This window comes from Neolamprologus brichardi, chromosome 7 (assembly GCF_056152115.1).
Source record: "Neolamprologus brichardi isolate AB-2024 chromosome 7, ASM5615211v1, whole genome shotgun sequence".
NCBI classification, from domain to species: domain Eukaryota; kingdom Metazoa; phylum Chordata; class Actinopteri; order Cichliformes; family Cichlidae; genus Neolamprologus; species Neolamprologus brichardi.
The window spans coordinates 57,957,279-57,973,647 of NC_142110.1; the positions used below are offsets into that span (position 1 = coordinate 57,957,279).

A 16,369-nucleotide genomic window follows, 5' to 3' on the forward strand; every position below is an offset into this window, starting at 1 on the left:
ACTAAAACCACCAAAGTCCTCTTCTCCAGTGTCGGAAACGAACAGGCTTAGGATGGCTTCGTCATCCACTCTCCGCTTCTCTCCTTCGTTGTCGCTTTCAAAACCAAAGAAATCCTCGTTGTCAGTGTTGGAGTTGAACACCCTCTGAAGGGCCATGGCGGTGTTTCCCTCTCCATCACGCAGCAGTCCAGCCCTTCAAAATCTGTTGGTGATCGTGGTTGTTTTCACACTTCTCCACGCTGTCAGAATCCATTGACAGCCTTGGGCAAAACTTGCTCTTCGCATGCAACCAGTTTTGGTGAATGATTTATCGCCGCTCATCATCCACGCCTCCCACTGAACGCGTAGTGCTACTTTGAACGCACGATTCACACTTGTGTCGAGTGGCTGCAGGTGCTTCATTGTGCCTCCAGGAATCACAGCTGGAATCGAGTTTGTGCTCTTAATGGCTGCTTTCACAGAATCTGTGATATGGGCCCTCATGCTGTCCAAAACAAGCAACGCTTTTTTTGGCGAAAGTATCCTCCAGGTCGCTTCCCATAGCACTCTTGCAGCCACTCCTTCATTACGCTTTCCACCATCCACCTTTTCTTGTTGACTTTAACAGAGATGCCGCTCGGGATCTCTTCTATTGGCATAGTCATTCACTTAAAAATCACCATTGACAGAAGTTTAAACCCTGATGCTGTGCAGACCAGCACACAAATGAAATTTGTTCTCTCATGGCCAGTGGTTCTCACCGTGATGGTTGATTCACCTTGCTTATTAACAGGTCAAACGTCAACGGCACTTCATCCATGTTTATGATCTCATCCGGTCCGATGGAATACATTTGTTTTTATTTCTTAGTGTGAATTTGCGGAAGTTTGTTATTTTCTCTGCGTAGTCGGGAGGGAGTTGCTGACACACAGTCGCCCTGATGGACAGTCCTTTTCATTTCATAAATCTGTGACACCAGGATGGCCCTCCTCTGAAATCTTAATTTCGTTGGCGAGTGTTTTGGCTTTTAGTCAGATCTGCACAGTTGAAACACCTCGCCCGTTTGCTCTCTGTGTGTTCACCCAGTCTTTAATACAGTCTTCAAGTTTAAGCCATCTGCTCTTATTTCCTCTGAAAGCTTTTTTCGTCTTTTTGGACTGAGCTAGTTTGTTACACTGGCGTTTCCAGCGTCTCACCATTGAATCGTTTATACCAAGGGTACGTGCAGCAGCTCTATTTCCCTCGCTGAGAGCCTTGCTAATCAAGTTTGTTTTTCGTGCTACTTCATACGGCACTACGTTGCCTGGCGGACGGACATGTGACCAGCGTACCACTCTTGTACCCTTGTACTCTTGTGTGTCTGATCACATGCCCTTCCGCCAGGCAACGTAGTGCTGTACAACAGCGGAACAACCAAAACAATCGTCTTACAATATCACAAAAATCATGATCCATAGAAAAGCCGCACCTGACTACAAGCCGCAGGGTTCAAAGCTTGTGCAAAAAGTAGCGCCTTATAGCCCAAAACTTATGGTATATCAGAGTAGATCGGTGTATCAGAGGGACAGCTCAGGTTGACAAAGACAGAGAGCCAAGGCTGAGATGGTTTGGACATGTGCAGAGGAGGGATAGTGGATATACTGGACAAAGAATATTAAATATGGGTCTGCCAGGCAGGAGGAAGAGAAGAAGATCAAAGAGAAGATTCGCTGATGCTGTGAAGGAGGTCATGCAAAGGGCTGGTGTGAATGAGGAGGATGGGTAGAGTGACATGGAAGCAGTACAATAGCAAGCCCCTAATATACAGTGAGATGGAAAAGTCTATCTATGCCATCCATTCAATGGAAAAGTCTTGAGTCTTCATTTGCCAATGTAGCGATCTGTTGAAACCTGTACAAATACAATATCATGTAAATATAATGTAAAAGGCAAAACCCAGAGTTTGTACAATTGTGTCTAGCTTGAAAGTCAAGATTCGAGATGACCACCTTTATTCTTCAGCACAGCCTAAACTCTCCAAGGATGTTAGCTGCCTTTTTTTTCCTTTCCCACACTGCTTCAGTAATTTTAAGTTCTGGGTTCCATGTGTGATAGTGTTCAACTGTGCGTTTTTCTATCCAGGTATATTTTTACAGCATTGGAAGTGGGTTTGGGATAATTATCGGGCTGAAAAATGATTGGCCATTAGCCATTAGCCAATTGCTTTCCAGGCACTTTTGATATTGCAAGCCAGATCGAAATCTGACAAGTGTTTTCTGTATTCATAAGTTCATCAGGTTTGACAAGATCTCCAACACCACTGACTGAAATTCAGTACCAAACCATCACAGATGGCTATATTGTTCAGTGTAACAATGATTCCAAACAAACTGCCAATGCAGTAAAAACATACCTAATTATAAAAAAACCACAATGAAACGTTACCAGTCATGTATTGGCCTCCCCAGTGCTAAGATCTCAATGTAATTGAATCAGTGTGGGGTCATCTTAGCAGAGAACAGAGAAAAAGCAGCCACTATCTCAAAAGGATCTTTGGAATGTCCTTCAAGAATCAAGGAGAACTATTCCTGAAGACAACTTAAAGGAATGACAAAAAGAAAGCTTGCCTAAGAGAGTACGGGCTGTGCTGAAGAATAAAGGTGAATAAAGTTTGTTACAACTGAACACATTTCCCATTTTCCTATCAAAATATAAAGAAATAAGGTGTGGCTCAAGATTTTTGCACAGTATTTATGTAAAGAGTTTGCATGGTTAGGCAAGAAAACCCCTTTCCTCCAGAGAAAAAATACACTAAAATAGGGAAAAGCTTTGGCTGCTCCTTTCTGTCTGTGCAGTGGTGGAGTATAAAACTGCTGCCACACTGCTTCATGCCTGGGGACTTTTACACAAGGTGGAGTTTACTGAACTGCCAGCAATTTTATTTATTGGATACTTTACTATATTTGTCTTTGTGGGGGCATTGCTGACAGAAAGCAAAAAAGGCTTGAAAATGAAATTAAGTCAGTGAGTAAGCTGCCTGTGTCTGTTTGTGAAAAAGAGAAAACAAGCCATTTAAGTCATACTTTTGAGCCCATTTCTGCTTAAAAAAAAGAAAAACTCTCACAGAAACAAAGACACACAGTATAGTTTTTGAATTGAATTTTATTTATATAGAAAAGAAAGAAAGTGTACTTTATTGATCCCTGTGGGGAAATTCCTCTCTGCATTCACCCATTCACTCAGTGAAGCAGTGGGCAGCCATTGGGTGCCCGGCGAGCAGTGTGTAGGGACGGTACCTTGCTCAGGGGTACCTCAGGGTAGCTGTCCAGGGGAATCGAACCCCCGACCTTCCGATCATGGGGCCACCACTCTACCTACTGAGCTATCCCTGCCCACAGTTACCGCAGGACACTGAGCTGCATCAAGGTGTGCCATGCTCTCCAGCTAGGACCACCCTTAGACAACCACAACAAGAACAATGGGACTATATCAGAAACTGAGTGACTCTTATATGCCCCCATCTCCAGCATTGCCTTCAATTCTTTGAGAACCATTTTGCTTTGGTGTTTTTGCAGCCTATAGGGTTGTAACTGAACTGACAGCCTTGGGAAAGTTACCAAAATATACTTTATGAGGTTAGTGCAACCTGGCCCCAGAGAAAAAAACGCATCAGATATAGCTCAGTTGCAACTTAGCTATATATGCACTCTCAGCCGGTGAGAGATGGTTATCACAGGGAAGCACGTTCACCTAGCTCACCAGAGACACAAGCTTCGCCTTCTTCCATGCTTTTAGGAAGTTGAAGTGGTAAATCTAAGTTGCTCTGCCTCTGTCAGTTCACACAACTTCATAATAAACATTCCCCACTTGGGAATATGTGTGACCTAAATAGGCTCTTGTCTATTTATGTAGAGCAGAATAATTTCATTTGAATTGACTTGGTCCCCTGTAATAAAGCTCTTACCTTGTGTGATACGAACAGTGTACCCTGCTCTGATTCTGATGCAGAAGATGACCTGAAACAGTGAGTGGCCATGCCACATCCCTCATAGCAACATAGTGGAGTAGCATAATCCACCAAAAATAGCACAAAATAATATAAATGTGCACTCTGGTGAAATGGCACCATGAAGTTCATAATAATACACTTGACTGGGACTTCCATGAGGGTTAGGAGGTGGTGAGGTGATTTTGGCATAGCCACTGGATTAACCAGCTGGCATTCAGGACAGGATAGGCAACACTAGCACACATCCCTCCAAATGCCCGGCCAGTAAAATCAGGCCTATTCTTTTCATAGTTTACAGGCCAGGTACGGGTTTGTAATGGGCTGCCTGAAAAGCCATTTCCCAGCAGCTCTTCACCACCAGCAACTGGTGTTCTCTTCACCAACACAAGTGTCCCTCTCTACAGTATCACATGACCTCACATCAGCATTCAGAGCACACCATCAGATATTGCCCCACTAACTTATTATTCTGTCCAATCTGTACTTAGAATCAGTGGATGCATACTGGAAGGCATAGTTGTAGTCATTGTTTTGCACTTATATTTAATTTAAGTGGTACTATGGGATACATTTGCACATTCCCATTCACACACTTAATACTCACCCACCATGCTTCAACCAAATTCCCGAGGCAAACCTGATTCTGGTTGATTTTGGACTGTGTATGGCCCTACAACCATAGCCTACGTTATACCACCTCGGGTCCTTACTGGAATCGTGTATGATCCTCATAGGTTGGGGGAAGATGACAGAGGCCTGGAGAAGGAGACATCCTGGCCCCTTAAGTACCTGCCTTAACCTGGCTCCTAAATAAGTGGACTCTTATTTAGGAGGTACCAGGGCTGCCCACTTCTCCAGCACTCTTCCACTGATATCTGAAAAAAATAACCAAAAACTAACCTTTAACCTTCCGAATTAGTCCAGAAACCAGTGGGTGACATCTTCATTGGCTAAATTAATTTTTCACAAGACATACATCATACGTCTGTATAACCTGTTGGGGTCTTCACTGGTTGTCTGGAAACTTTATAGCAACAACATTACCAAAGAAGTTATTAAAGTTAGTGATGTGTTACTGAAGCACACACATTGTAACTACATTTTAATTTACAAAAGAAGTACAAACTCTAAACCCTTAAGATATTTGGGTTTAAAGCGTAACTTTACTAAATCAGAAAATCTATTCCAATATTCAAATATACCCCTCCAGCTTTGATCAGAGAAAGAGATAAATCATTTTTTATATCTTAGCTAATTTTGGCAGATTCAGAATTCAAACATATTCTCTCCTTTTGGCCAAATGTAAAAAACAAACAAACAAAAACCACACACAGCAATAAAAAGTTCTCAAGAGGAGTGCTCAACCTTTGTGACTTTGTCTCTTCAGTTATTCCCTTTCTAGCATCCCTAACACAGTTTGAATCCGTTAGTGTTGCCTGCCCCACATGAAGGGTCACTTCATGCCTGATAAAATTCTCCATTCCTCATTGTGCCTTCAGGTAACCTGGGTTCCAAGCTAGTAGAGTATAAGGAAGAAATGTATATCTCTTCAGACTGCGGAAAGACGTGGAGACAGGTACACATCCTCTCTTTTAATTCTTCTTTTATACTGCTTCACTCTTCCCATTCTGACCTCACCATTTCAGCTTTCCACTGAGGAGAATCTGAGAGGATAAAGTATATTATATCTATCATTTCAAATTGTTTATTAGCCTGTGACTGTCATGCCTTTTGTTATTTCTAAACATGTTGCTTTTGAAAGGTGTTTGAGGAGGAGCATCATATCCTGTATCTGGACCACGGTGGTGTCATCGTTGCCATCAAAGATACCTCGATTCCCCTCAAGATACTCAAGTAAGATTACAAAGACAGTAATGCTTACTGCTGCTGCTGCTGTAAGATATTGTTTAATGGAGTGGGATTTTTTTCATGATTGGCTTCTTATTAAAGGCTTTTAGTGTCACCAAAATCAGTTATAATCAATATAATGAAAATTAATGGAATGATTTATTCTGAAATTCACTGATAGCAGTGATCATCCGTTAGAAGCCCGTGACAGTCAATCAATAAGTATGCTTTTAATTGTAGCCCTAGTTTTATATGCATGACTGACAAAATGGGAAAAAAAACTAAGTAATCAAGGAAATGTTAAATCAACGGGAGACAAAAGTAAAAATGAGTAACAGTAAAGAAACACTAACTCCAATGTAGAGTCAGTCAGTGGATGTTCAAAATGCCATGCGATCATTGTTATACAGACTTTGAATTGAGATGTTTATACTGTTTTTGAAAATGTAACATCCCCTCCAAAGTATTATGTTTTGGGTGCATTTCTTATATAATTGTTGCTTAGTATAATTGCATACTTGTAGATTTTGAAAAAGTTTCGATTTCTGGTACGGTACCTTGAATTTTTTAAAACGATTCTCTCTCCTTCCCCTTAGTCCACAAATACAGTTTCTACCTCAGCAAGATAATATCTCACTGACCTTAATAAATAAGGATCAAATAATGAGGGCGCATAGATAAGAAAGTGCTCAGGAAAAAAAAGAAAAGCATTTATCACAAATTTAAATCAAATGACTTTTCGGATAGGAACAGAGTCCTTGACATTCTTCCCTCACTTTGGCTTGGGTAAAAAGGGAACTTCTTAAGTAATAGAAGTGTGAATGTTCATTATTACCACTTCATTATGTAAAATCACCATAATGTAATCTGATATTTCTTACTTCCAAAACTCACTCCTATTGTATAGTTTGTTCTGGAGTCAGAAATGAATTCCATGACCCCCCAAAATTCTCACTTTCACGTCTATGTAATAGTACTAAGAGTGAGAGCCACACACTAAACATTATTGTTCAATTTTCCAATTTTAAGTTTTATTGGTATAGTGCCAAATCACAAACACAGTCAACAAAGTTTACTCTTTGCAAACTAGTTTATTATAATCAATCATACCTTCAATGGAAAAATAATGCATGCCACTTAACCATATTAACTAGCAATGTTATAATAAAGGTCTAAAGGTTATTCCTTTCTTTTTTGTAGTTGAGACTTGTTTCCATGAAAGTTTGGTTTTATTCCTATATTATTTTAGGTGATCCCTCCCAAAGCATCAGTTACTGCCAACCTGTTGACATTCTGATACGAATGTCTTTAAAGAGGTGCCAGATATACCCTTTGCATATGTGCCTTGAATGCTGAAATATCGTGCGCATGAATAATAGATGAAGCAGCACTGGCATTAGTGGATTAGTGCAGTACATCTTATTTTGTATCCTTTTTGTAGCTGTGTATTTAAACTTTGCTTGCTTTGGTTTTTATTCATATTTTGTTGATAGTCCAAGTAACACTACACCTGGTTAGGTTTAGGCTCTGAAAAATACTTTGTTATGTGGTTGAAGTAAAAATATTGCCCCTGCAAATGATTAACCCTACAAGTTAGAAAATTAAAGTTGGCTACTGTATTTAAAAGTGACAGCAAGGGGTTCTTTTCAGGTGTAAACATCTGGAGAGTTTGGAGTGACAGGCCCACGTTCCTATAGCCTAAACCCAGATATCAAAGGGGTGATTGTGCATTATTCAGAAAGGCAAACAGCTTTGACAGCATTCCACTTTTCAATGCCCTGGAAATGTGGAGAATCTGAATATTTTGCTGACTTGGTGTAATGCATGTAATGCATATTAGGTGTTCATGAGGTATGGAGAACAGAGACCCAGAGACAACTAAAAACACTTGCCTTTTCAGCATGCTAGCTGCATATATAAGAACGCCTATATCAATGTTTGAGTAGTGGTCAGAAGAAAGTAAAAAGGTATACTGAGGATAAACCAAGCCAATTCCGCTATACCTGGTGCGCATGAGAAAATTATCAATATGTTTTTTGTTACATTTTTGTTTGGTGGTGTGGTTTTTCTAATGTGAAATATGTGCTGTGGGTCCAAAAAGTTGGAAAATACTGCCCTTTATAAACAAAATTACTGATTGCATTATGAAGAATTATCAACGACAACATTTTTATACCACACACAAAACACATTTTTAGCCGTTATACATTAGTATGCAGCCTTTCTCTATATCCACAGTACTTTGCTGTGCTATAAATTGCATATCCAGTGCACCCTGAAAAATGATCCTAAAACCTGGGACACTGCAGTTCGTGGTCAGCCTTTGAATGGTGTCTTTTCTACTTTGTATGTCATCTGGCATTCTGAACAGTGATGTATTGGAAAGTGTAAGTTGTATTTATAAGCGTCACTATTAAGATTTATTATTAACCTTTTTTACCTAGAAGTGAAACTCTTGAGGATAAGTATTTCTTCTGTGTACATGTGAGAGACAACATTATGATTTTGTCCAGTCCCATTGTTTTTTTTTTTAATCTTAGTACGTTTTCTTTTGAACCTTGGTATTAGAGTTCATAGTTTAATGTGAACCTATTAACTGCTTTAGAAGGTAGTCATTAGTCGTAAAAACTGGAATATATTTTATTTTACTTCACATTAGGGAAGTAATGTGATTGTTTTTTTCTTTTAGGGGTAATGTATTCCTTTTATATTAAAGAGCTTTCAGTAAGTCTGTGGCCTGGTTTAACCTATCACACACAGCAAGCAAAGATGACAAAAAAGTGTATAATGGCAAGAAAAGGAAAAACATATTAGTAAACAAGTATAGGTGGAGGACTGGGTAGGTTGTCAGTACTTGTATATTAAGAACTGTTCTTGACCTGAAATGCTTCTTTACAAAGTCCTCCAAATGTATACACTCCATACTATCTTTCCAAATCCCGAAAATATGACTTGTTCCCAGATTCTGTAGTGCCTTTGACTCTCCAAAATGATTACACCATGTTCCCAAGCTAAGTAAGATAGCTACAACTGTGTGCATCAAAGCCATGCCATTTCACAGACACTTGAAGAGTGCATCTCGACTTTTATAAGTGACTGCACACACACACACTCCCTCAAATCATTTCCGATAATTCCCCAGCTCCTCATACACTCACTCAAACTTGAAGGAGTTTTTTTTTTTTTACACTCTGTAGCTCTCACAAGGCATTCATATCAGCTAATTATGAAAAGGCAGCAGGCTGAGAAATGAGATGCCTCCCTAGTACACTGCCTGTATAGGAATGTTATGTACATTTAAGATTTATGACTGCTCTTGATTTTGATTTCTTTATAGCACTCAAGGAATGGCATAAACGTTGGAGTGTGACATAAGAAGTAATTATAAGTTTGCCTAGCTAATCTCTCTGATTACAGCATTATCTCTACAACCAATGCTAATCACAACAACAGTCGCCTCAAGATGCTTTATATTGTAAGGTGGACCCTATAATAATACATACAGAGAAAAACCCAAATATATCACCTCCTATGAGCAAGCACTTTGGCAACAGTAGAAAGGAAAATTCCCTTTTAACAGGAGGAAACCTCTGGTTACTAAAAGATGGAAACGAGATAATTAATTAGTTATTAATTAATTAGTTTGGTGAATGAGGGAGCAGAATTTTCACTTATTCGGGTAACTTCAGGGTTAACCCTGGATTTTCTGTACAATAAAAGAGGTTTTCTTCTTACTGGGGTAAGGTGGTGTGGTAACTTACACTGAGAGTCTTAGAGAGCAACAGATATGGATGGTTGAGTGATTCCTAGAAGATCTTTCGGACCTCTGCCAGGAGAGTAGAGGGTCTTTCTCCTTTCTACCCATTGTTTTTTATCAGCTTTGCTTCTTTGTCTCTGTGAGGTTAAGCCAGGCCACACAGATATAATGAAAGCTCTTTATTATATAAAGTATAACTCTAAAAGAAAAAAAAAAAGGCATTATTGCTCAACGAGTCCATCATCAGTTGCCATCTGGTCAAAGTTTCCATGGTCTTTAGGGGATTGTATTTATACGTATAGAAAGCTGACAAAAAGCAGTTCATGCTATTTGCATATATCATATTTAGTTACTATGATAAGTACTGATCATGCAGGATGATGGCACTAAAACTGGTCTAGCCACTGCGTTATGTCTCATTTTATGTAACTATGTGTTTTGTTAGATAAGAATGTCTTTTTTCTTTCCTCGGTCAAATGAACCAAAGTCTAAAAGAGCCTTTAGCGCCTCATTTACTATTCACTCATCCATATCACTCATACCATTATTACTAATAAATGACAAAATCATTCTGGTGAAAGACTTTTAGGGTCTCAGCATGCCTCGAATTACCTGTGATCTGCTGTCTGATCACTTTGAAGGGCAAATGTTTTTATAGTTAATCCAAATGACCAAACTCGGAGGCAAGGAATTTGGACGAACCGTCCCCTTGGCAGTTTTATTCTGCTTTCTTGTTCTAATGCCAAGAACTCTCTTGGTGGTGCCCATTAGTGTCTTTGTCCTGTAGATAATAAAACTTGGACTGTCAGAAGTCTTTCATGATGTTGCGCTTGGTTGTACAGATGTTACAAGAAGTCGTGAGTAGAAATGAAGGGACAGAGTCTGAGTGAAATTCATAGCCTGCTTACATTCACACCTCAGCACTCCTTGGTTCATCAATTCATCAAAGGCTCAAGACGTAACTGATTCTGCCTTTGGAAAGTGGTTTCAAACACTGTTAGATTAGAGAACCCTTTGTTTGACGCATAAAAAGGCCTAGCAAGGCCTAGCTTTGATGGCTTTGTATATCCATTCTGTTTTTCTTTCACAGTGCCTGTTTACCCAGTGATTATCTTATTGCACTCCTTGTTAGGACATCGTTAAAACACAGCCCGCAGAGCGAGCCACACACTGCTCGATTCAACATTGATCCCTCTCCATCACACAGTCACACTTATTCAGTACTGCTGCCACTGTTGACGGCAGGAGTTGTCGGCACAGTGAATAAAGCTGGGCAGATGGCTCTTCTTGCTTGCTTCACAAACCTCATTTTAGACAGGACTAAAGAAAACTTGAATAACAGACACTTGAGTTTCACAAAAAAGGATCTCATTATGACTAAAAGCATTTTTAAAAAAAAGCACTTAATTAGCAATGAATGCTGTATTTTGTCAATTTTCTATGTATATACAACTTCAGTGATCCAACTTTGTTATGTATGTGCATTTTCGCACTACATAGTTTTAAAAAACAAATTACACAGTTCTTATACAAATTTTTACCAATGAATTTCCATGACTTTCGAATGATGTTTCATTTAACCTACTAAAAATATCTGTTGTAAACGTATATTTCATTATGTTAAAAATTTCGTTTTCTGTCCCACTGTCACAAGAGTTTGCTTATGAGGGGGTATCTATTATTGTAGGGTTTTTACAACATGGCATGCCTTGAGGCAACTATTGTTGTCTATAACCCTATATAGATAAAATCGAATTGAAGTGAACATGAAGGAAATCAAAAGGTACACCCTCATCTCATATTAACCAGTTTTAAATTGAACAGTTTTCTACTGCATAAGCTTTTGGGTTGTTTTTTTTTTTAATCTAAAGTTCAAACTCCTCACTCATTGTGTGATTCAGTATCTTGTCTGGCAGCCTTGGATTAAAGAACCAACCTTCTGACTAGCAGATGATCTGCTCTGCCTCCTAAGCTACAGCCACCTTATTATCTCACTAAGATAATTCTGGTGAAAGACCATAGCTATGGAAAGCACCTAGCTGCTCCCATGTTTAGAATATCAAACATTTTGCAATCCACTTTTTGCCTTGTGTTTCTTAAGCCATTCCAAAATTCTTGTCCAAGAGATTTCAGACATTATAAAATAAGCATTTTGTTGGTAAGAATGTGTGCAGTATCCAGTTATCCCACATAGAAAACATGTCAAGACTCTGCAAACAAAGTATTGTTTAACTAATATGAATGTTAGGTAGTCGATCATAACCATATTTCCATGGCTTTGCCAAAGTTTTATGGGATTACTTTCAAAAATAAATTACACATATGTAATGTTGTTTTATCTCAAAAGACAATAATACTTTAATTCAGAAATGTTTTAACAGAGCTACATTTCAAATATAAAACAGTACATGTGCTCTGTATTGATTCTAACGGTAAATAAAATTTAGTATCTGATAAATAATTGTATCCATATTGCAGTTGGTTTAAAAACCTAATAATTTCAGTGAGTCTTCCAGGCCCGTAAACAATGGCAAACAATAGCTACAAGCTAGCTATGAGCTAAAAAAGTTACCTTAACGTCTGATAGCTTTCTGAACCAAACAGAGGGACAATGTGAGAAACTGTACTGAAAATAAACTGAATTTACACCATGAAGTGGATACACCAGTTTTCTGTGATCCACTAGGTATTCAGCATTTAGCTAGTTGTGCTAATCACGCACAGACAGTATAAAGGGCAACACAATCTAAATTCATTAAGTACCAAATGAAATCAACATTAGAAGTACCAAATGATAAGTCTAATGTTGATTTCTAGTGTTTTGATTGTTATTTAAGATTTCATTTGCTGACATCAGGGCAAGGCTCTTTTGTTATATCTGAATACAGTTTCATGAGTCTCTGCTTCTGTCTTGGTGATTCTGAACACTTCATCCTTTCCCTCAGGTTCAGTATTGATGAAGGACGGACGTGGAACATTCACAACTTTACAAGCACCTCTGTGTTCGTCGATGGACTTCTGAGTGAGCCAGGAGATGAGACCCTGGTCATGACGTGAGTGAAAATTTCAATTTCAGTGCTTCTGCCAGAATGATAAAACACACTGGTCAAAGGAGCTTGCAAAGAAAAGCGTCTGGACTTCTTTAAGTTACTTGAAGACGTTTCGCCTCTCATCCGAGAAGCTTCTTCAGTTCTAAGGTCAAATGGTGGGGAGTCCCAGATATAAACCTGGTGGGAGTCTCCCCCCACAGAGGGACAAAAGGACCCCCTGATGATCCTCTAATCGCCTGAGCCAAGGTGTGGAACTGGGTGAGGGTCCCAATCAGCCAGAGTTTCGGGTGAGTTCATTGTGAAACCTGGCCCCACCTTATCATGCGAATTCCTGAGGTCAGATGGCCCAGGGTGTGAGTGGGCGTTAAGGCATCTGGGAAGGGATCTCAAAACTGGATTATAGATGGCAGAGAGTTGGTGTCGTAAACCACCGCCTCTGTTCAAAGATGGTCGCTCACAGTGGACATAGATGGCTTCTTTCACTCCTCTTTCAAACCATCTGTCCTCTCTGTCCAAAATGTGAACATTGGCATCCTCGAAAGAGTGTCCTTTATCCTTAAGATGCAGATGGACAGCTGATTGGGACCCACACCCAGTTCCACACCTTGGCTCAGGCGATTAGAGGATCATCAGGGGGTCCTTTTGTCCCTCTGTGGGGGGACACTCCCACCAGGTTTATATCTGGGACTCTCCACCATTTGACCTTAGAACTGAAGAAGCTTCTCGGATGAGAGGTGAAACGTCTTCAAGTAACTTAAAGAAGTCCAGACGCTTTTCTTTGACGCTCATCCTTTGACTACGATGACCTGGATGACTGAGAACCTTCACAGAGATAAAACACACTGTTCAGTTAAATTAACTGAAAAGGGTCTGAAATTTTAGGTGCCTTTTTAAAAAAAAAAAAAAAAAAAAAAAAAAAAAAAAAAAAAATACAAATTCTAACTTTCATTTATGTAGCTGACAATATATTCTCTCATATTCCATATCTATTCAGCGTTGTGGAGAAGAATTTAAATACATCTCCTACAATTTACCTTTTATTGTACCCTTAACTCTTCCTGTACTCGTATACGTTTTTAATAAGTTGTCTGAAAGGTCTACCGGGTAATAGAGTACATTTAAAGGAGCTCATTTTTCTTTTCCAATAAAGCAGTCCCCCTTTTTGGAGAGGGGCACCTAGTTTCTCTTCAGTTTCACATTAAAGCAGAGAATGATGGGGACAGAGGACCCCTACATACTCACCTGCTGACATATTACTCCTATAGTCTGCTAAGTATTTGTGAACACATCCTGAGCAGGCTTAGACTAGTACAGCAGTACAGGCAGCTTAGTTAGCGTCTACGGTGCTGTGCATAAGTCTTGAGCCATAAGCCCTCATTTCTTTATATACGGCTTGAAAGACAGTATTGTATGAACAAGGGTCGGCTTCAGATTCGGATTTGCCACTCTCAGCCAAACGGCCTGTGGCCGCCTGCTCATCCCAGTGAGCTAAACCAATGCCTGGAACCTTTACACTTTAACACAGCCTAATCACCTTCCTCTGTCTCACCACATCCCCTGCATCCTCATCTTTTACACTAACCCTCTGCTTGTCCTCCTTCACTAGGTCCATGGACCTCCTCTGTGGTCGCTCTTATTTTCTTCTGCCTGGCAGCTTGATATACAGCATTATATATATATATTATACATATAATGCATATATTATTTCTCCAAACTCTTTACTATCTCATTATTTGCCTCTCTAACATTGTCTTCAAAGTACTCAACCTGAGCTGTCTCTCTAATATACTAATTTCTAATACTGTCCATTTGGTCTCTCCCAACAAAAATCTGAGCATCAGCCTCATATTAGTTGAAACTGTCCATCTTCACTACCTCTGCTCCTTGTATTGTCAGACTTTCTCATTCACATTGCTTCTTCTGACTTTCACTCCTCTTCTCTCCAACGTATCCCTCCACCTTTCCAGGCTCTCCCACCTACTCCTCCCTACACAATCACAGTGTTAACTGTGAACATCTTTATCCACAAAGACTCCTGCCTGATTGCATCTGTCAGCTTGTCTATCACTGTTGTAAACAAGAAGGGGGTCAGAGCCAGTACCTGTTTGTAATTCCACCTGTCTCACTGTCCTCATTCATGTCCTAGCCTCACGTACTTTTCTGCCAATCCTGACTTCCTAATGCTGTAGCATAGTTCTTGGCAACCTATCATATTGTTTCTCGAAATCCTCAAAAACATTTTGCAAAACCTTCTGACCTTTTCTGTACTTCCTGATCAGCACTGTCAAAGAAAATATTACATCTACCATCAACAGATTCATAGCTTATCGGTATCATCTTCATCAGTCTGTAATTACTATAACTCTTTTGTTCTTGAAAACTGGTACAACTACAGTTCTTGATTTCTTTGGCTTCTCACTCTATGAGTACTGAATATCAACTGCAGGTAGCTTTAGGTGCAGATGTCAGGCGTTCATATCTTTTTAGGCGTAAAGTCTGTCTTCTCTTGCTCTCTCTCGCTCTCTCTCTCTCGCTCTCTCTCACTCTCTCCAAATCTCTCCATCTCTAAGTTAGCAGGAGTGACACTTGTCACATCATCTTAGACCCCAGACCTTGGCACACAGATAAGACTCACTCCTAGCAGTAATCTGCTGAGAAGGGCAAAGAGATTGTCACACACACGCACAGATACACGCGCAGGCACACACACACGAGGAGGAGAGATCGAACATTCAAGCTCACTCACCATTATCAGATATGTCAGGCACACAGCCTCTGGGCTGAGGCACACTCATACGCACACACGCACACACACATACACACATATATATATGTGCCATCCAGCTGACTCCAGCGAGATAGGGTCGGCGGCCAAGGAAGGGTGTTGAGGGCAGCTCATGTCTGATAGATTAGCCAGGGTCTATTTCCTTGCCACGGAGTTTCGATTTTTGATGGCGGAGGCTGCCATCCCGTAATGAAGTCTTTGAACAGTGACTTAGCACCAAGGACAGGTGGGGAGTAGAGCTCGTCCACCACTCATACTAATAACACCCAGTCAAATATCAGGACAGCACAGGGGGGTTTCTACTGCACATACTGCTTTGTGAGATCATGAAATCACCTCATTCTGCTGCTTCTAAACCACTTGTAAGAAACATAATAGAAAACCACATCACTGGTTTGTATCTAATCACATTCTGCAACAAAACTCTCCTGAAAACAATGTACAAACATGTGTTTTCTCCTACTTAGCTCTGTTTGGTTAACAAAGGGAGCTGTTAATGAGTTTTGATTTGTGTTCACTGAGCTGATTGGACTCTTGTTTGTCCACTAACAGAAGTGTTAATGCTCTGGAGCGCCCATTCAAAAGTAGACAAAGAAATAACTAAATTAACTCCACAGCTGGTGGGAATTAATGCACAAATAAAGCAATAAACATTTTTTTTTATAAATTACACTGAAAGGTTTGCAGTGACCCAGCAAAATGTTGTTTACAAAATCTAGATAAGACTCACGGATGGAAATGTTAAACATGCGTTCATCCACATTACTAAGGCAGGATCTTCTCCTTGTCCTCCATAGGTGGTTTTCAGAATTTTGAAATTGGCGTATTGTGATCATAGACTGTATACAAAGATGGATGGTATGTAGCTACTTATTAGATTAAAGACTCAAGTATTTTTGGGCAGCTGCCATGTCGTTATTTTGGAGTCAGAGGTTACCATATTTGATCAGGAGGGTGATCTC

General features: G+C 39.8%; 1 protein-coding gene across 1 annotated transcript in view; it reads left to right on the top strand.

Moving 5' to 3' along the window:
- LOC102784471 (VPS10 domain-containing receptor SorCS2-like) overlaps positions 1 to 16,369 on the top strand; it is a 163,145-nt gene that overhangs the window by 130,753 nt on the left and 16,023 nt on the right. Inside the window, 3 exon segments of the mRNA XM_087842721.1 lie at positions 5,467 to 5,543; positions 5,730 to 5,821; positions 12,518 to 12,625. Of these exon segments, the coding sequence (XP_087698847.1) occupies positions 5,467 to 5,543; positions 5,730 to 5,821; positions 12,518 to 12,625 (277 nt within the window).